This window comes from Typopeltis vanoorti, chromosome 23 (genome assembly GCF_054136105.1).
Source record: "Typopeltis vanoorti isolate ZY-2024b chromosome 23, IOZ_Tvanoo_1.0, whole genome shotgun sequence".
NCBI classification, from domain to species: Eukaryota; Metazoa; Arthropoda; class Arachnida; order Uropygi; family Thelyphonidae; genus Typopeltis; species Typopeltis vanoorti.
In genome coordinates this window covers 66321367-66343329 of record NC_143571.1, presented here as the reverse complement: position 1 = coordinate 66343329, position 21963 = coordinate 66321367, and the positions used below count along the sequence as shown (strand labels likewise).

General features: G+C 35.1%; 1 protein-coding gene across 1 annotated transcript in view; it reads left to right on the top strand.

Annotated features, from left to right (window-relative positions):
* LOC150093923 (homeobox protein PKNOX2-like) overlaps positions 1 to 21963 on the top strand; it is a 134239-nt gene that overhangs the window by 63705 nt on the left and 48571 nt on the right. Inside the window, 1 exon segment of the mRNA XM_090412922.1 lies at positions 819 to 980. Coding sequence (XP_090269048.1) covers positions 819 to 980 — 162 coding nt within the window.

Below are 21963 nucleotides of genomic sequence, written 5' to 3'. Positions count from 1 at the left end.
ATGTTAGAATTGTCAAAGCAATGGTATATCCAGTAGTGATGTATGGATGTGAAAGCTGGATTATTAAGAAGAAAGACAGAAAGTGAATTGATTCATTTGAATTATGGGTGTGGAGGAGACTATTAAGAATATCATGGACTGCAAGAATGACAAATAAGGTTTTAGAGAATATAAAGACAGAATGCTCCTTGGAGGCAATCGCTAAACAGAAGTTGATGTGCTTTGGACATATTATGCGAGCTGATAAATCATTGGAAAAGGCAGTTATGTTGGGGAAGATTGAGGGAATGAGAAGAAGAGGAAGACCAGAAAAGAGTTGGATGGACAACATAAAAGAACTCACCAACTTGAACTTACAATTACTGAAAGCAAGGACAAGATGCCGAGTGGGAGATGAAGAGCCTTTGTTCACAAGATCACCAAGAGTGAAAAAACGACTGAATGGCACATAACAACAACAAAGTGTAAATATTTTATTTTATTTATTATTTACTTACTTATTATTATTATTTTATTCATTTTTTGCTTAACTGTCAGACTATTAAGGAGAATTTCCTTTATTCAGCTTACTTGATAGTTGACCAAAAATTAAATTCTTCTTTTCATCCTTGTGGAATAAGGGTGAAAATTAGCATATAATTTCTTGTCCGGTTTTAATTCCAACCAGTCTTAAAAAAAAAGTCTTTATATTCTAATGAGGCATACTTTTTTTTTTTTGGATTTTTTTTTCTTTTCTTTACTAAGTGTTTTATTAATGCAGGTGTTATTTATTATTATTATTATTATTATTATTATTGCATCATTTTCTAATCCTGTAGTCTGTTACAAGTAATGGCACGATGAATAATCTTGTCCTTCAGTCCGGTGTAACACAAAATGCTGTGTCTATGACTACCTTAAATCAAGGGCAAATTGTTTCAGGAGGAACAGTTTATCAAATGGTACAAACGCCACAGGGTATAGTTGCTCAACCTATTCAGGTAAGATTATTGAAATTCAGCAATACATTAAGTTTCTAATTTAACTGCATATTACTTCTTTGGTTGGATGGAGTTAAACCATCCAACCATTTTGCTTGTAACCAATTAATAAAAGTAGTCTTAAATGTAGATGGAAGCTACTATATGTGGGGTGTTTCATTTTTTTCCCTATTAAAATTTGAATTCAAGTAAAATTTGAATTCAAGTAAAATTTGAATGTAGTCTGTTCTTTCTTGCTAATAGATGTAGAGTCACTTCTCACTATAGTGATGCTATAGTAATTTGTAGATACCAAAGGAATCACTCTGTAGCACAAAATGTTATTTTGCAGTAATATTAATAGGGCTTTGTACAGAACTTTTGTTAGCTGTTGTCATGGCTTTAATATCAATTAACATGTTATTGCTGATTTGACATCTCTGAATTCTGAGGCATCAGTAAATTAAAAAAAAAAAATTTTTTTTTTAAAATTCTATTTATTATTTATTCTAAATATATGCAATTTGAATGAATTTATAATAGAAGGAGTAGGTGGAAGGGAATACTTTTTTGGAACTCAGTAGATAGTCATTCTCCACTCTTCGCCAACACTAATAATTGAGTTCATGATTATTGATAATTTTGGAGAGTACCATCACCATTTTAAGTTCCTAAATCCTAACTGGTCTGAAATAGTTATCGTATTTATTTGAATATAACTCGCCCTCTCATATATCTCGCACCCCTGATTTTACTTTACGAAAAAATAAATTAAAAAGTTTTGCATATACCTCTCGCACACAAAAAAAGATTAAAACTTTAAGAAATAAGATAGTGAATGTTGTTTTGGAAGAAATAGTAAAAAAATCTTTCAGATGTGAAGACCAATGTGGCCATTATTCCTGGTGGTCTTAAACTGTGTCTGCAGTCCTTGGATGTATTGATCAAACCATTCAAGGACTCCGTATGAAAATTCTACAAGAAGTGGATGGCAACCAGCAGCTAAAACTTGACTCCGGCAGGGAAGATTAAGAGACCATCATTAGAACTGTTGAACATCTGGATTTTGAGAGCTTGGGACATTATTTTTTAAAAACCAACATCTCTAATGCTCTGGATGGTAACGAAGAAGACGCTATTTGGATAGATTGACAATGCATACGAGGAAACTGCTCTCAAGACCAGAGTAGCGATAGCGAATAGGAGATTCTTACTAAGTCATACCCATTTTCAATTTTTTTTTAAATCATGGTGATCTTCTGATTCCAAAATGATAAAAGGACAAGCAGTAATGAAACTATTTGTTTTAATTTAATTACAGAATCATTGTTGCTAAAGATTCAAATATGTCATGTGATGAAGGTGAGCAGTCAGTTGCATAAATAACGTTGATAATTAAAATTTAAATTCATTCATTTTACAAATAATGTGAACAGCATTTATTCATTCATGTGGGGTTTTCCTCCCTTTCTCCCCTGTCAGTTAGGATGGGTTAAGCCCACTTAATGAGGGATTAAGTATATGTATTTTATGACTGTAAATTCGTGTGTTCACAGGCTGGTTTGCCTGTTCTGAGGGACGAAACACCAGAGTTTCCAGGTGAAAAAAAGTTCCTACCTCTGTGTGAGACCGGATAAAGGTTCCTCACTTCTTGGATGAGGAATCAAACCCAGGTCTTTCAGACCAAACAGTTTCATCTATACCGACTGAGCTGCGGAGGCTCTGTGTGAGCAATTAAAATTATAATGAATATGGAGGATTTAATTATAAACATCAATTTAGTTTTTTCATGAAAAACTTTAGGAAAGCATATATCTCACAGCATTCATATATCTGACATCATGATTTTTTAACTTTCATTTTGAGGAAAAATATGCAAGTTATATTCGAGTAAATACAGTAAGTTGTGTGGTTGATTTTTCAGATTTTTGGAGATAAAAATCTGAGTTTCTAGAAGTAAAAATCCTATTTGCATGGTCTAACTCAGAAAAGTAAAAAGCCTAGAAACTGGAATCAAACCTGTAATAATCTTTCTTCCTTCAGTCTAGCATTATGGAACCAGAAAATTGTCATGACTTCATGCGCACCTGATTTTAAATGTGTTGCTATAAATATTTCATATGCAGTAATTTACTGACTATCGAACTTCTTCAAGACAATGAATAATTGAAGTCACATGGTAGGTTGAGCATAATGCATTCCAAATGCCTCCCACTTTCGTTATCCTCCACCCACACACACACACACATTACTTGCTACCACCTAACTTACAGATCTTTTGCATGTTTATGAATGAACTTGTTTGTTTTGTAAGCGGAGAAACCTGCTCTATCTAAGACTGGCTAACATAACACTTTCTAATCCATATGTACATAAAATTCCTCTCACAAATTTTTTAAAACTGTCTCTTTCCCAAAATGTGGCATAATAGCAGCACCATTCTGCAATGAAAGCAGAAAGCTATGACATAGATTTCTCAGTTATTCTTCATGTGTTCATTGTTTTAATAACTGCACATAATAGCAAAACCTCAATTTTTCTAGTGAAAGATAAACTTAATTGAGTTGTAATTCAGTTTCCCATAATAGAATGAAGGGACTACTTGAGAGTTCAAGCTAGTTCAGAAGACCTCCACATGTCAGAAATGTGGAGGTGTCCTTCTTTCTTCCTAGCATTGATCGGTGGTAGATGATGAAGGTAGTTGCAGTTGGTGGAGACGGAGAGTTGTAGAGTAGGTGCCCTCCCTCGATGAATCTTTGGACTCCCTGGAGGTGTTACGCAATAATAATAATATAATAATAATTATGTCCCACTTGGTGCAGGGTCTGCTGTTTTGCATTTGGCCCTCCATTTCATTCGGTTTGCAGCATCAGTAGGGTAGACACCAATGGCCCATGCGTCTTCTTTTAAGCTGTTTGTCCATTGCTTTTTCAGGTGTCCTTTAGGTCTTTAGCCATCTGGGCTAAGTGAAGAGTCTGTCCTGCAACAGATTCCTTGTCAGCCCTGACTACATGCCCATACCATCATAGGCATGCTTCCCTCATCTTCTCTGGAATTGGGGAAACACCAAGGATTTTCCAGATGTCATCATTTGTAATATGGTCTAGTCGTGCGTATCCTAGTGTCCATCAGAGCACTCTGCTCTGAAGTGCAGCTGGTCAGATAACTGTGCTATAGATCTTGGATGTGAGATGCTAGCATATGTTCTTGTTACACAGGACTCCAGTGAACTGGCACCATTTCAGCCATACAACATCAATTCATGTTCTAGCATCTGGAAGGGTACTACCATCAGATGCCAGTATTCAAGTACTTGAATTGTATTCAAGGTACTGAAAATTAGAGGTCTTAATAAGTTCAATACCATTGACTAGAATTGTGAAATCTGTGGTGCCACATTCTAAACATTCAGTTTTTGTCAGGTTGAGTCGCAAACTGAAGTTGTCAAGTCGTGTTTTCCACTGGTTGATCAGTAATTCAAGTTCAGCTCTGGTCTTGTGGGCCAACAGGACATCATTGGCATACAGTAGGGTCAATGGGTGAGGTAGTTGCAAGTTTGCAGTCACTGTGTCAAACACAGGATAAACAGAAGTGGTGATAGGGCAGATCCTTGGTGGATGTCTACCTGAATGTTAAATGGCTTGGTGTAGAGGAATGCCATGGGTGCGTATACCAAATCAATTCACATGGGACCTGATTGAATGCTTTCTCCAAGTCCAAGAAGACAGTGTGGACCATTTTTCTTTTCTCCCTGTGTCTTTCCATTAGTAGACAGCATGGATTGTATCTGTAGTCCCACAAACCTTTTACAAAGCCACATTGATTTGGTGATATAATAACAATGTCTCTTAAATGGGTATCGATTATATGTTCAAAAATTTTCATGGCATGGCAGAGGAGGCGAATGGGGCAGTAGTTAGTACAAACAGTGATGTCACCTTTGTCTTCCAAATGGATACTAGTGCTAGTCTGCTAATCAGATGGAATTCATTTTCCTTGATGCATTTATTGAACATTCCTGTGAAAAACTCTGCTCCTCACTGTCTGAATGTTCCCAGGCTTCTATAGGGATATCATCAGGCTTGGTCATTTTGCAGTTTTTCATAGTATGGTTGGTATTTGCTACCTGTATGGATGTGATAAGTAGTATGGCCCTGTTCTTTGGGCCATGGCAATTAGTGGATGTGGGTACTCTTTGTTACATATTGCATTGAAATAATCATGCCATCATTGGAGGATGTCTGCTGGTTTTTGCAGTAGCTGTCCTGCATCTTTGGCATGTATGATATGGCTGATGCCTGTTGTGGCATGGTGTCTGGATTTTGTTAGTCTGTATATGTCATTAGCTCATTCAGGTTTGTCCAGGCAAGTATACAGGTTGCAGTAGCACTCAACTTTTGCTGCCACTACTTCTCGTTTAGAAATTGTTTTGAGTTGGTGGTAGTGAGTGAGGTTATCATCAGTTCTAGATTGTAGCCAGTTCTTGTATGCATCTTGCTTGTCCTTTAACCATCAGATTTCCTTTTCTAGGAACTGGTGGCCTGGTTTAATTTCACCTAGAATTTTCTTGCTGCTTGCCTGGATTTTCACGATAGTCTCATTCCATGTTTCTCTGGCTGTGTGGCCAGTTTCTGTTTAGAGGGGACTGACAGCATCTATAAATTGTTGCGAATGGTTAACAAGTTTCCACTTAATTCATTCAGTAGGTGCTTAGGTGGTCGAAGTTGGAGAAGGAAATCAAGGACCAGTAGTCAATGTTGAGGGAGCGATATTGTTAGATGGAATGACCTTGGGGTCTATTACTAGTTTCAGGTCTCTTTTCCGTATCATCCAGTTATCAATTTGTTTTCATGGCCACCACTGTGATGAGGTGGGATGGGCATTTCCTAAAAATGTATTTGGCAGTGCCAGATCACATACTTCAGCACATTCCACCATGTGTTTGCTTCCATCATTGCGTGTGCCATATCCACAACCACTATGTATGTATATGGTCAAAACCATCTCAAGAAATGGTCAACATGGCAATTTAAGCCTCCACCAATAATTAGTGGTTCATTAGATTTAGGCATTGATGGTGTGGATGTATGTTTCCAAGTCCATCCAGAATTTGTCATGCTCCATAGCCGACCTGCTATGCAACTCAAATAGCTGAGGTGCTTGGCAGGAGATTGTGTGCACAGGTGTGGTCTCTGTAGCAATCTGGATGCTCATCAGACAGTCAGAGATACAGTCAACTTCAATAATGCAGTCCCATAGGCACACACAAACTGCTATTGCTACTCCATTCCAAAGTACATAGAACAACAACGTACTATACTATAGTACATAGTATAGTATATCCTTCACCAATATCACGGGCCTTTGTCCCTTTCCATTTTGTTTCTTAGATGCAAGTGATGTCAACATGGCTGTGCTAAGTATATCAGCCAATTCACGGCTTCATCCAGTCAGTGTTCCAATATTAATTGTTGCAAATCAAGAGATATGGCCTAGCTTCTTTGGCCTGTGTCAGCCTTGAGCAGGTAGCCCTTATCCTCTTGTTGCCTCTATCGGATGAGGTTGGGGTGCATCACTTACAGGGTATGTCCTAGCTGCATCATAAATGCCTTGTTAGGTTTGATGCAGGATGATGTGGCTAAGGAAGACCTCAACCAGCTTCTTGGAGCCTGACATTGGGGGAATACAGTTTGTCTGGCCTCATTTGGGACCTGTCTGGCTTGGGAGGCCCTTCTAGCAACACCACCACCGGCATAGCTCTCAACTTCATTGAAGCACGTAGCCCCCTCTGCTGCATCAAGGCTGTGTTCGAGAAGGGGAGGACTTGCATATAAATAATATTTTTAAAAATGCTTTAACCATTGAATATTTAATATCAGTAGCAGTGTATAAATATATTCCACACTCATTAGGAGGTTAAATAGGATACATGCAAATGAATGAGTTGTTTGATAACAGCACATAATCTGAAAGAAGTCAGTGAGTAATAACCAGCTATAGGAATAATGAGTAGAGCAGGCTAACAAAGTGAAATGTTTCTTGAAGAAAGAAAAAGGTACAATATGAGTAGCATTTAGCCAGTCAGTCCAAGAAATATCCCATAGTTCTTTTCATATATAGTAGAAGAGTAACTGAGTAGAAGAAAGAAACAATGATTATTGAAGGATGGTAGTAGTTGATGGAAATGGTAGACAAGTAACTACTACAGAGATATGGAGAAATCTTTATTGAATAGTTCATTAAGGTATTTCATGCTGGCGAAAGCGATGTCATACTAAAAACAGGTTTGCTAAAGGTAAGTCATGTTTTACCAAATAACACTCACTGTGATAGATATACAGAACATAAAAGATGCATATTGACTGTAATGGTTCATTACGTAGCAATTTTTTCAATGTAAAATATGCAGCTATTATTATTATTATTATCCAGGCCTCCATGGAGTCAAAAGACTCATCGTGGGAGGTCCTTCCTAAGAACATAACGTCTGTCAAGATTCATCGAGGGGAGGTCCCCCTTAAGAAACACAAAGTCTATCTTACCACTCCTTAAATTCATTGACAGTTCTCGCTCTCACCACTCCATCAGGCAATGCATTCCATGGTTTAACCACCCTCCGTGCAAAGAAACCACTCCTCACCCTCTTGCTCACAGTTTCCTTTCATAACTTCCAGGAATGGTCTCTTATCATCACTCCTTCCCGCTGTTCAACCAAGCGAAAGAACTCCCCAGTGTCAACCCTGTAACCACCTCTCAACAGTTTAAAAGTCTCAATCATATCACCTCTCTTTCTTCTATCCACCAAACTCTGCAGTCCACATTCCCTCAGCCAATCCTCATAACTATCCTTGTACAGTCCTGAAACCATCTTTGTCATCTGTCTTTGTATCCTTTCCACAGTTAATTTATCCCCTTCAAATCCTGGGGACCAAATCTGAGAACAATAGTCTAAGTGTGGTCTGATCAGAGACTTATACAACGGAATGATATGGCACCAGAGATGCATCTATTGGCAATATGAATATCTTCCACATGTATGTACATTATATTAATACGTTTATAGCGTAAATAAAGACATTTTTCATATTTTGATTTCTTAAAAAAAATAAAAATATTTGATGGTAACTACTGCATAAGTAAACCCATTTGTGGTGCTTGTGATTGTTTTTCATGTTTTTTTTCCCCTATTTTTTACAACAGTTACTAGCCAACTACTATTGACTATTTGACAATAGCAGCTTGTTATCAAATAGTCCTTTCATTTTTTAACATCAAATAGTAAAAATCTTTAAAATATATTTTAACTTATGTTTCAAGAAAGTGCAACTAATCGTAGGCTACACACATCTGCTTTACAACACATAAAATAATCTTATTACAATGTGCATTTACATGAACACAAATAATAGTAATACGCTGATAATATAAATTGGTACACATTATACCACATCATGTAGCATATACAGATGTTTCCTGCACACAGTACTCTTTGTATGGGGTAAACATCTACAGCAAACTGAAAAATCTATGGAAATTTCTTTATTGTTCAAATTTCTGAGAAAAAATCGAAAAAAAAAAATTAATTATTTGCAAATGCAAAATTCAACCCAGCTTGATTATGCTAAAAAAAGCATATCCTTGGGCATGCCTTTAACCAGACAAATTTGTAATAGAAATATAAGAAACAGTTTATGATTATTACTTTTTTATGCAAATAAGTATTATGTAATTGTTACAATATATTATTTGTCAAAGGCTTTTGACAGATTGTCACATGACAAGTTGGTTTTTGAATTGGTGCTTATTGATTTGGATAATAGATTAATGGGTTGGATAGGAGAGTGGCTGTCTGATAGGTATCAAGTTTTGCAGGAACAGCATCCCTAAGATAGTCACTACCCTATTGATCTGTTTTAAGCTGTTATTGTTTACTCTGTATGTTGATATTGGAAAACATTTTTAAAACCACATACTATGTGGTTCAAGAGCCTGTGTTGCTCAGTAGAAATGGCATTTGCACTCTACAGCTCTTGACTGCACGACGAAAGGCATTCGAATCTAGTCGCCGACTAGAGGAACTTTTTCTAAGCCTTTTCTTGACCGGTTCCAGAGTTAGTCGATCTCTGGCATGGGCTAGCGGGTTTTTCGTCTGTAAACTCAAGAAAATCTGCCGTCGAACCCACACTATTTTCAGACATTCAAAATATTGTGTTAGGGTTAGGGACCACCAGATGGTGGCACTTACTAGCTACCTTCTTCACTACGTGCTGATTAATTAGTGATAGCCTTGGGCCAGCTATCTCTGATTGGCTACCAGTGGAGATTGAACTGCCCACTCAGTCTCCAAAAGTTAGATAGGGCTAAAAACAGCCTTGCCTACTCCCTATAAGGGAATAAAAAGGCGTTAGCGTTTTTTTTTTTTTTTTTTTTTTTTTTTTTTTTTTTTTTTTAAATAACACATTTAAAAAAAAGTATACAGCAAATGATACAAAATCGAGGGAATCTGAGCAGAATACTGAGTTTGTGGCTCTGTTTAAGCAGATGACTAGGGGTAAGTTCAGTTGCAAAATGTAAGATTTTAAAATTTGAAAGGTTAGGATTGGATATAGTATATTCAGTTGGTTGGGATAATATATTGAAGGAGATGGAAAAATTAAGGGAACTGAAAGTAATGTTAGACAAGGTCCTCAAATTTAGGAGTTGCATTTCAAGAATCATGATGATAACAAATTATGGCCACGAAGAAAAGGACATTGACATAATATAAAAATAATGACAATAAAATTTCCTTGTACAAGAGCTTGATCTAGCAACATCTAGATTATGTATAAACTTGATCATCTAGTTTTCTAAGAGGTTTTCAGAAAAATGCTACCTTCAGATGGCAAAGTAGTATGATTAGAGACATTTAGGTTGAAATAGGAGAAGTTATTAATGCAAAATTTACACAGGAGAGATTTTTTATGGAGTGCTTGGAGACCAGGATAGAACAAGAGACCATCTTTAAAAGATGTATAGGTAAGGTGGGAGCAAAAAAGTGCAGAGCAGGTTTTTTGCTTGCAGAATGGAAAATGTAATGGCTTAAAGCAGGGGTCGTAAACTGGCTGGGCGGATACGGGCCACAAAAGCTTCGTATCTGACCCACAACCCTAATGATTTCTTTTCTAAAATCCTGCAGGTATTAAAACAGAAAAAATTCAAACTTTTAAATGTTTTATGACAGCTTTAAACAAAAGTAAAACTTATTACTACAATGCTTTGTACTATATTTCTATCATCAAATGTTGGCAACACCGAATGGAAGTTACTTGTCACTCAGCCATTTTAAGCCACGTTATGCAATGTCATTAAGTTACAGGTTACCATTGTAATATGATAGTATGTTAATAAAAAGTTACCTCAATAACTTATATTTTTTTGCCCATAACAATGTCAGAATTTGAAGTTATTAAATTCTTTCTTAAATTAATTTCTTAAATTAAAATCAAGAAAAATGGGAGAAGGCATATTTCTTTGTGGAAATAAAAAATATTCCAACATGTTTGATATGTAGACGAAGTGTCACAGTGGTGAAAGAATATAACCTAAAACGCCATTATGAAACAAACCATAAGAACTGTGATAAATATACAGAAAAGATGCGTGATGACAAACTTAAAGATTTAAAAAATGAATTGAAGTTTCAACACAGGATATTTTCGAATGTTATCACAACAAGTGATGCTGCTGTTAAATGTAGTTGCGTCATAAGTGAAAAAATTGCTCGGGCTTCAAAATCTTTTACTGATGGAGAATTTGTTAATAAATTATAAAAATTTATTAAAAATTATTACAGTTGTAGAGTGTGTTGAATATATTGCAGAGAACTTCCAAGATATATTGTGTGAAAAATTTCTGGCAAAACTCTTTGGCAAAGAATAATTTAGTCCACTTTCCTACACTTAAATCGATTTCTCAAAATAATAATGATGCTGAAAAGTACATTCCTCAAATTGAGGAATTGAAAATTGAATTTGAAAAAAGATTTTCTGATTTCATCCAGTTTGAAAATGAATTATTATTATTCAGTTCACCTTTTTTAATTAATATTGAAAATGTTGACGAAGAATTACAAATGGAGGTAATTGAACTCCAGTGCAATACTGAACTAAAAAATAAATATAATGAAGTTGGCATACCAAATTTTTATAAATACCTCGGCAGTAAATATCCCAAATATAAAATTTATTGTGCAAAAATGTTGTCAATCTTTGGAAGCACCCATGTATGTGAGCAATTATTTTCAATTATGAAACTTAATAAGTCAAAGTTCCGCTCATGGATAAAAGATTCTAGATTAAATGCAATACTTCATATTGCGAAACGAAAAAGCAGATATTGACATGTTAGTACAGAAGAAAAGATGTCAGGTTTCAGGATCAAAATCAAATTAAAAAAGGACTCGTGGATAAAAATCTTTATTTTTGTAAGTCAAAAATAATTTTCTTAAAGTATGAATAAAATGTAATTGAACTTATATTTTCTCAACTTGTTATATTTTTAAAATTTAAAAATAAAAAAGATTATAAATTTAAATGTTGGTGTAACTCTTTATGTAAGTCATAAAGGCAGCAACAAAAGGGCCTTTGTTAGAGCCTTTCTTTTTTTAGTTTATGTTTTGGTTCACAGAATAATATTGAATACAACGCCCACATCTGATATACATCTAACTGACTGGCCCTTTGCTGCGTTTGAGTTTGAGACCCCTGGCTTAAAGTCTAGTGATTATAGAAACTTACAGCAGTTTAAAGCATACATTAATATGTGGGTTTTGCAATAAGATTTTTGACTTCTTTGAAATCTGATGATGATGATGATGTATTTTAGTATCTAAATTCAGTATATATTCAATATATATATATATATGTATATATATACATACATACAAGGAAAACCAGCATAGCCTGATAAATGTAACTATGCACTTTAACTAAGGGGGATATAGTAAAAAATTAACAGTACCTCTGTATTGGTGGTATATGGACTACAGATTTAGATTTTTAGATGGAATATGCACTAATGCTTAAGCAGAAAGAGTTGCTTTCTCTGGCTGAATAGATTTCAGTAAAATTTGATATTTAGTGTTTTAATTAAAAATTGTTAAACTCTTTCAGGTTTGGTTTTAGTCATGCAGTGTTTATTACTCAAATATGCAGAATAATGTGAAATTATATTTTATGGTATTGCATGATTGGATTATTTATTATGTGAATACAATTTACAAAAGTTTAAATACAGGTCTAAAGTATAATAACATAAGAATTGATAAACCAATACTTGAAGGAATAAATGAAGTTTCCATTCATCAGGCATCTGTGTGGATAGACTGCAATTAATATCTTGTACTTGTGATATAATTAATAATAATAATAGTAATACCATTCCTTTTGCTGTTTATTATTATGATTTACCATTATAACCTTGATTTTGATTCTCTTGGCTCATTTCTTAGACTTATTTTAATGATAAAAGTTTAGACATAAAAGATGGATTATTGTACAAGTAATTTATTATCTTTCACTTATGTAATATATGGCTGACTCAGGGCTCTGTAAAGTAAAAATACAATATTCTAAGATATGCAGATCATTTATAGATCATTAAAAAAGATGCTAATGGAATGATCATTTTGATATATATAATGGGAAAAAAAAAAGATACATAGTAGTAAGTTTTAGTTGGGATTTTTATCCAAACATTAATATTACTCTCCTTTTCATTAACTTTGTTTTAACAAGGAAATGAACAGTGAATTATTTTAATGAATTAAAATGATGAATACAAAATTATCTGCTTTACCTGTTAATGCCCATTATTTCATATCTAAATTTCAGAATCCTCTTCAGGACACTGAAAGTTTCCCATTGAGTAAAATACATTCATCAAAAATTATTTGCATAATTGAGTGCAGTACATGACATTAGCATGTTCCCCTTCCTTCTGCTAGGCCTTGGTAGTTATTATTAATCACCATTGAACAGCTACACTTATATGTATCTGTAAGGCTTCTGCAGTTAGAATTCATATCAGATTATTTCTGGTATAAAGTCCACATGGAAACTAGTAACTATAACAAACACGTTTATTATCTTAAAATTTCACTAATTGCATGTATATAGTAGTATACTTCTTCAGAAGAGGCATTTACATTTTATATACAGGTCAATGATAAAGGAATTGGTTAAATAATTCAAGAATTAACTGAATGTAAAATCATACTCAGTGTCAGAACACATCAAAGATATTGAAAAAAAAAAAAAATTAAAAAGCTACTGTAGCCTTCCATACAGCAAATAAAGATCACGAAGTACTTTCACAATGAACAGAAATGCCCTATACTGACTACAATAATTTGCTAAGAAATTCAAAGCAGTATCAAGATATTACATACTTGCACTCAACATGACAGAAACTAAGGGAGCTATCATACATAACTGTAAAAAATTGCTTTATTAGCTTAAAACGTGACCAGTTTCAAATGCTCTGTGGTGTACTTTTTCAGAAAAGATACAAAAATATTGATTACGATGACAGATGCATTTACAGCATACAAGTCAGTCAGTCAGTAGTAAGAGCATCAGTGGTTAAACAGATCAGCAACTAAATGCATGGTAAAAAATCATACTGAAGTAGTATTGTCATGTTGTCATGTCTGTACAGTATATCATCTACAAGGTAAGCATGTTTGGGATTTTTGATAAATGAGGACTAGACAATTCTTTGGTTAATTCATTAAGATAATTCTTTGGTTTATGGTACTTTGGGTGGGTGGGAAGAGGATGTGTAGCAGTTACTAGTCTTCATGTGTGTTTATACTGAAAATCATTTGATAAGCTAAATTTATATTTTAACAAGTCGTATCTTCACTAATAACTCATCCACAGTAATCATGGAATGAACACCGTTGAGCACATCACCCCACACATGGCACTGATATATTTATAGGTCCTTCAACCGCTTGTGTATGGGAACAATATATATATATAACATTAAACAGTGTTACAATAGACTATTTGTTTGCTGACTGATAAGTGAGAGAACTGAAATGGAATACTTCAATTTTTTTTAATGTGGCTCCCACTCACGAAAGTTTTCAATTTGTGAACCATACATTTGTACCATGGGTGGATTAAGGATTTTTTTTTTCTTCTTTTATTGATTTATATATATTTTTAAATTTGGGATTTAGCCGACCAAGTTGTATTCTTATTGGCTTAAACCAATATACAAAATGATGGTACAACATGACAAAATTTCATGCCAGCTGGGGCGTCGCCGGGTTAAACAAGGCCCCCGCTGTTTTTGCCAGGGAACCAGGGCGAACAGCGAAAAGTCAGCTACTGGGACAAATCTGAAAGCACAACCCAACTCAATATCACCAGAGTTAAAGATCAGTACTATCAACATAAGAAGCCTGAATGGCAAAGAAATGGAGCTAGCTGAGGAATTAGATAAGTACCAGATCGACATAATAGGGGTGACTGAAACAAAAAAGACAAAAACTGGTGAGATCTTTCTGAGCAATAAATACAAAATGTTATATTCAGGCAATGACAATCAAGGAAAAGAAGGAGTAGCCATAGTATTCAACACAAAATACAAGGCTAATCTTCTTGAATGGCAGGCAGTCTCAAGTAGAGTGATGTGGGCAAATATCAGAATGGGGAACTGGACAATGAGACTTATTTGTACCTATGGTCCAACAGAAGGTTCTACTAAGGGTAGAAGTAGAGGAATTTTTTGATGCTTTAGAGAAAGCAGCTGACACAATGAAAAAGGAAAAGTTGGTCCTTGTTGGGAATCTAAATAGCAGAGTAGGAAATGATTGTCAGACATAAAAAAAATATTTTGGGAAAATTTGGAGAAAAGAGCAAAGCTAATAATAATGGCAAATACCTGTTGATTTCTGCTCAGGACATGGACTGGTTATTACTAACACCATGTTCCAACATAAAAATGTGCACAAATTCATATGGAGAGAAGAGGCAAGGAATAAGAAAAGTCTCATTGACTATGTTATTGTTGATAGTGATGTTTTCTCCGTGGTGCAGGACACCAGAGTGTACAGAGGATTTGAAATTGGAAGTGATCACTATTTAGTCTTGAGCAGAATAAAATTGAATTTCATATTGAAAAGAATAACGTGTAAGAAAGGTTTAAAGCGAATAAAAGTTACTCTCAGATGTGAACGGTAGACTAAAATACACAAAGATTATTGAAGAAAAAATGAAAGAGTTTGAGAACAGGAACCAAACCTTGGAGATTCAGTGGCAAGCCTTGAAGGAAATCCCTGATTGATTCAGCCAGAGAGGCATGTGGTGAGGTTGTCTGCAAGGATAGAAAAATCAGAACTCCATGGTGGACACAGGAAGTTAAAGAGGCAGTGAAGGAAAATAAGAAAGCATATCAAAAGTTCCTGGCAAATAAGTCAGCTTGTGCTCTTAGAGCATACAGAGACAAATGTAAGAAAGCTAAACACTGTGTAAAACTAGCTAAACAAAAGTCATGGGAGGACTTTGGCAAGAATATAGAAAATAAATATCAAGAAGGTGGTAAGATATTCTGCAGGTTGTTGAAGAAGCTTAGGAATGGAGGAAAGAGTGCTGTAAAAGGAATTGGAGATGATAAAGGTGACATGAAAACGGGAGAAAAAGATATCCTTGAAGTATGGAGTAATTACTTCGAAAAATTGTTAAATGAAACAAGTAGTGATGACAGCACAGTGATAAAAAACACTGACCAGGCATGCAGTCAGGTATACATATCCATACTTGAAGTAGAAAAAGCCATCAAAGGCTTGAAATGTGGAAAGGCAGCCAGAGTAGATGATACTCGACCAGAAATGCTGAAGTATGGTGGTATAAAAGTCTTACAGTGGCTGCACTGCATAGTTCAGAAGGCCTGGACAGAAGGGCGAATTCCTGGACGAATCTGAGGGATGATTGGAGTAGAACTCTAATAGTACCCATATATTAAAAGGGAAATAAAACTGAATGTGAGAATTACAGAGGTATTTCCCTACTGAGTGTTCCTGGCAAGATCTATGCAAGTATACTTAAGAAACAATTGAGAAGAATTGTGGAAGAAAAGCTTAGTGAAGAACAAGCTGGATGCAGGCCAAATAGAGACTGTCAGGATCAGATCTTCGCTTTATGACATATAGTTGAGAAAGCATGGGAATATAACAAAGATCTGTGTTTAAGTTTTGTTGATCTGGAAAAAGGATATGACAAGGTGCCAAGAGAGGAGCTATTCAATATGCTACAATTATATGGTGTCAATGGGGCATTATATCAAGTAATACTTAGTCTTTATTTGAGTTGCAAGTCAGCAGTTAGAATTGAAGGAAGTACAGGAAGATGGTTTAATGTTAAATCTGGTGTGAGACAAGGATGTACATTATTCCTCTGTTATTCATTATCTATATGGATCACATTATGAAGGAAAGTGGTACTAAACATGATATCAGAATTGGAGATGTTAATATATGCTCTTTGCTTTATGCAGACGATGTTATACTTCTAAATAAATCTGCTACAAGTTTGCAAGATTCAAGATTCTGACTAAATTGAATAACTGTTGTAATAGATATGGTATGAAGGTCAGCAATAAAAAGACAAAGACAATGAAAATAGGTAGAATCGTTGAAAATGTCAACTGTGTTGTGAATGGAGAACCTGTGGAACAAGTAAAACATTTCAGCTACTTAGTTGCGATTTTAGTGAAGATGGTAAATTAAATATGGAAATAGACCACATAATCAAGAAAGCTGGTAGTATGGTAGGAAGTCAATTGAATAAATTCATATGGAATAAGAGAGAAATTAGTTGGAACACTAAATTAGCTGTATACAAGACAGTGTTCAAACCAGTTTTAACTTATGGATCTGAGAGCTGAGTCAGAAGTAAAACACTTGACCAAAGACTAGAGATCATTGATATGAGAGTCCTGAGAAAGATTAGAGGCGTGAACAGATGGCATCAATGGCAATATCATATTAAAAATGATTATATTAGGAAAGAACTTGACATTGTCAGCATCCAGGAATACGTTAGCAGAGCTGATCTCAGGTGGTATGGTTACTTAAACAGAATGGGCGAGGAAAGATTAGCAAAGCAAGTGTTCTCTGCCTGGTGGGCAGGAAAATGACCCAGAGGAAGACCAAGATATAGGTGGATTGATACGGTACAAAGTGCTTTAGATGATAGAAATATAAGATCTGATAATGATGGAGTCTTGACAAGTAACCGACTGATTTGGAGGAAAATTGTAGATAGGAAGTTAGTAATGATGTAATTTTTTTCATGTAGTTCTATCATATCCTGTACATCCCTTGAGGGTACATGTCAGGAATTTGATGATAATGAGATGAGATATATTTTTAACCAGGTCTGGAAATCCTGTTCCAGAGACCAAACATGGAACTTTTTCAAGCCATTTCAGACCTCCAGTAAGCAGGGTGATGGTCTCACACCAGGTAATGAAATCCATCTCTTGCATCCATGCCCACAGTGGGATTCAAACCCACGGCCGGTTGGAGATTAAATATGCTAACCACTTGGCCAACCATGCTGGCTTAAGTCATTTGAATTTTTTTGTATTACTCCTAAACACAAAAGGCAGAAGGACTTATATCAAATAAATTTCATGTTTGGGCAATGTATCATTTTTATCCTCATTTTTATTAATTTAAGGTTTCCATTCTTTTTTTTTTTTTTTAAATTCTACATGATTTTTTTTTTTTTCTTATTGCATTTCTTCTGTAAAAAATCAAACTCAGGTTTAATATTTACTGTTTAACTAGTCCTTTAAATATTCAAGAGGCTAAATCTTCAGCTAACATTTTTTCTGGATTATGTGTATTCATTTTAGCATTCACTTAGCTTTGATACTTGCTCGAGGAATGTTTCTGTTCAAATGTATACTGGGAATATCACATTAAAAGTTCATGCTAATTCACATATAAGACAAATAGTGCTTTAGTAACATCAGATATTGTCTATGGCTGAAATAATTTATGGTCCAATTAGTTTGTTTTTACTTTTTTTTTTATTTCCATCAATGCTTGTTGAGTCTCATAGATGCATTAAACCTTAAAATTACCTCATATTAAATTAATGATTTAGAGAAAGCTGCTCATTAAAATATAACCTTAGCTGTTCAACAAAGTTTATAATATATATGAACAACTTCAAGTCCAGAATTTCTTGATTTATAATTATCTCTAATTTGTGAGGTCAGAAATTTTTTTCTTGTTAATTTCAGGGTTTTTTAACTTTTTTTCCCCCTTAATGATTGTTTATTTATGTTTCTTAGCAGCATGTCTTCTTATTATTGTTATACAGGTATCTCCATGGAATCAGAAGACTCATTGTAGGAGATTCATTTATTCATGCACTAGGTTATCATTCATACAATACCTATCATACTTCTCCTTAAACTTATTCACTAATGAAGCACCCACAACCACCTCTGGCAACCCTTTCACTACCCTCTAAGCAAAAAAAACCTAGTCCTGATACCCTTTGTAACCACACTCTTACACAACTTCAACTGGTGACTCCCCTTGTTCTCTCCTTCTTGCCACTGAAATATACTGAAAATGTCTTCAGTGTCAATCCTATAAAACCGCTTTAATAACTTAAATGCTTCTATCATGTCGTTTTCAGCTAATTTTTGAAGCCTACAGACCACTAATCTGTTCTCATAGGGAGCATTCCACAGACCTGCCACAATCTTTGTCATCACCTCTTGACCCTCTCTCTACCACTTCTTCATAACCATGGAATCTGGAAGTCCAGATCTGTGTGCAGTAATCCAGATGTGGCTTTGTTAAAGCTTTATATAGAGAAACAATAACCTTTCTATCATTGCTTGTTAGGTGTTCTTCAACAACTACATAATCTGATGTGTGCTGTTTTGGTTACCTTCGCAATATGGCCTCTAAACTTCAACTCCCTATCCACAATCACACCCAAGTCCCTGGCCTCATTAGTTTCCTGCAGTTCAGATCCATAATATATTAAACAGCTTCTGATCTCTTCCCAAAGTGATCACTTACACTTAGCCACATTAAACTGACGGCCATTTACCTTTGTCCATATTGTTAGTCTGTTTAAGTCTTCCTACAGGATCTCTGCATCACCTTCATTTACTGATGCTCTTCCCAGTCTAGCATCATCAGCAAACAACTGAATATTTCCTGTCAAATCATTTCCTATATCATTTATGTACAATTTAAACAGAGGACCCACATCATCAGATTCATATTCATCCCTATTTGCTCTAATTTATGCAATAAAGTTCTATGTGGAATCTTGTCAAATGCTTTTGCAAAGTCTAGCAGTATCACTGAGTAGCCATTTTCCTTATCCAACTTCATTGTCACTTGATTATAAAATGTAAGCAAATTTCTAAGACAAGACCTACCCTTGTCCATTATAGAGTATTATATTCCTATCCATCCAGTCCTGAATTCTGTCTTTCACCAATTTTTCCAATTCCTTAACCATCCCTTCTGACATGCTGATTGACCTTTAATTTGCTACTTCTGTCTTAGAGCTTCCTTTATGCAATGGGACTATTTTGCCCTCTTTCCACTCCATTGGCACCTTCCTACTACTAAGGCTTAAATTAAACAGCTTGGTCAAAGGAAATGATAATTTCCTTGCACATTCTCATAATACATGGACTGATATGCCATCTAATCCAATGGCTGTGTTTGTATTGCGGTTCTACAATATTTTAAGCACCTCCATTTTTTCAACCTCTATTTTCCTATTAGTCAAAAGTCACATCTGGCACTGCAGTGTCACCACCTAAGATGGTACACCCCTGCAAAATGTTCACTCAGTAATTCAACTACAGGGTGGCCATAAAATAATTTTCCCTCTTTGGAGGTATGTGTTTGTATTGAGGTTCTACAATATTTTAAGCACCTCCATTTTTTCAACCTCTATTTTCCTATTAGTCAAAAGTCACATCTGGCACTGCAGTGTCACCTAAGATGGTACACCCCTGCAAAATGTTCACTCAGTAATTCAACTACAGGGTGGCCATAAAATAATTTTCCCTCTTTGGAGGCATCTGTAGCTAAAACCAATAAACGGAATGAGACCAAATTTTATATCGAGACTTTTGAAGGCAGGGAGATGATTTCCGTGAAAAAAAAAGATTTACTAGCAAAAGTCACCGATAGGGGAAATTTTGGTGCTGGCAAAGCCCAGAACAAGCGGATAATTACATTAAAGGCAGATAAATGGAATAATAACATTTCAACTGTGTAAGCGACAGCTGCATCACTCATTCCAGCTGGATATGGGGCGCGTTGCAATGATAATAATAATAATTAAACTAAAACAACAACTTGCAAGAGACACAGAAATTAATGTAGTGATTGAACTCATAGGAAATAATGTTTTATTCATCAGAATCAGGGTCCCCTATAATTTGTGCTGCAGTTTATGTAGCACAAATTTTCACTACATGATTTTCAATGTGCTAACCTTTCTTGTGTACAACAAATTGCATCCGGTATGCAACATGCTCTACAGCTGAGCATGTCTTACTGTCTCTTCTTGCACTGCTTTCCAGTGGCGGTCGGCGAAAATTTTAAGTGGGGGTGCTGTATATAAAAAAAAAAAAAAAAAAATTCCTAATCAGTAACGAATTTATTAATAAATAAATTTACATATTAAAAATTACTTTATTAAAAATATTTCATCCTCACCACGAACAAACACAATAATAAAAGTTTCATATCAATAGCAATGACAAGCACAAACGAATATCGGCGTTAGATCGCAGTGCATTTGTTTCGTGTAACGATAATTGAAAAAATATAATTCTTTTCATATTTTCAACAATGACACTCATCATAATTCAGCCTTGTATCTATAATAAATAAATAATTATATGTTATTTTCACAAAATAAAATAAGAATTACAAAAAATAGTTCACCACGCACACGCACCAATAATAAACGTTTCATATCTCACAGAAATAACACGCACAATAATAAGATACACTGCCCAGATGGCAGTTTATCTAATGACGTAATGTGAAGTGACAAGCTCAAACAAATATTGGCATTAGATCATTGTGCATTTGTTTCATAATCTAAAGCGTTAATCGAACAATTCCAATTATTAACTATTCAATCAATGTCAAAACATAAGCTGTAACTTTTAACATGTTGTATTACATTTATATAATGTTGTAAGCATTGTTATTATTTATAAACACAAACAAAATTTATTTTTTTCATTTTTCCCTTGGGGATGTTGCAGTGTCGCAGTGCTTATGTACGTGCTGCCACTGCTGCTTTCCGTCCTCTGCCCGGTCTAACTCCTAGTGATCCAGTTTCTTCAAACTTCTTAATCATAGCTCTCAGTGCTACAGCTGACACAGGACCTGTACACAGGTTATGAAGCCTTCTAAATTCCCAAAGGGCCGCTATGGCATTGCACTGTTTAAGGTGAAACAACTTAACAAGTAAAGCACGCTGAGGCAAGGTAGGATGCATATTGAGCACAATTCATCAGTCATTCGAATAACTGTCTGAACGTTCCCAATCCCTTTTTAAATGGAATAGGTGGTGCTGCTGTCACGTACGCACAGTAAAATTTGCATAATCCTTTAATCCTTTTTACCTGCATTTACTGCAAATATTTGAATGCTTTCATCTCTGCTAGCGCCAAAATTTTCCCTACCGGCGACTTTTGGTACTAAATCTTTTTTTTGCAGAAATCATCTCCCCATGCCTTCAAAAGTCTCATTCCGTTTATTGGTTTTAGCTACAGATGCCTCCAAAGAGGGAAAGTTATTTTATGGCCACCCTGTATTTAGTTTGGTTCTGTTACTTTCCTCCTCACCATCAGCATTTTTTTTAAAGTCATTCCTCTCTTACTTGCCACATAGCAAAACAACTACTTAGGGTTTCTTTTGACCTCATCAGTTAGCTTT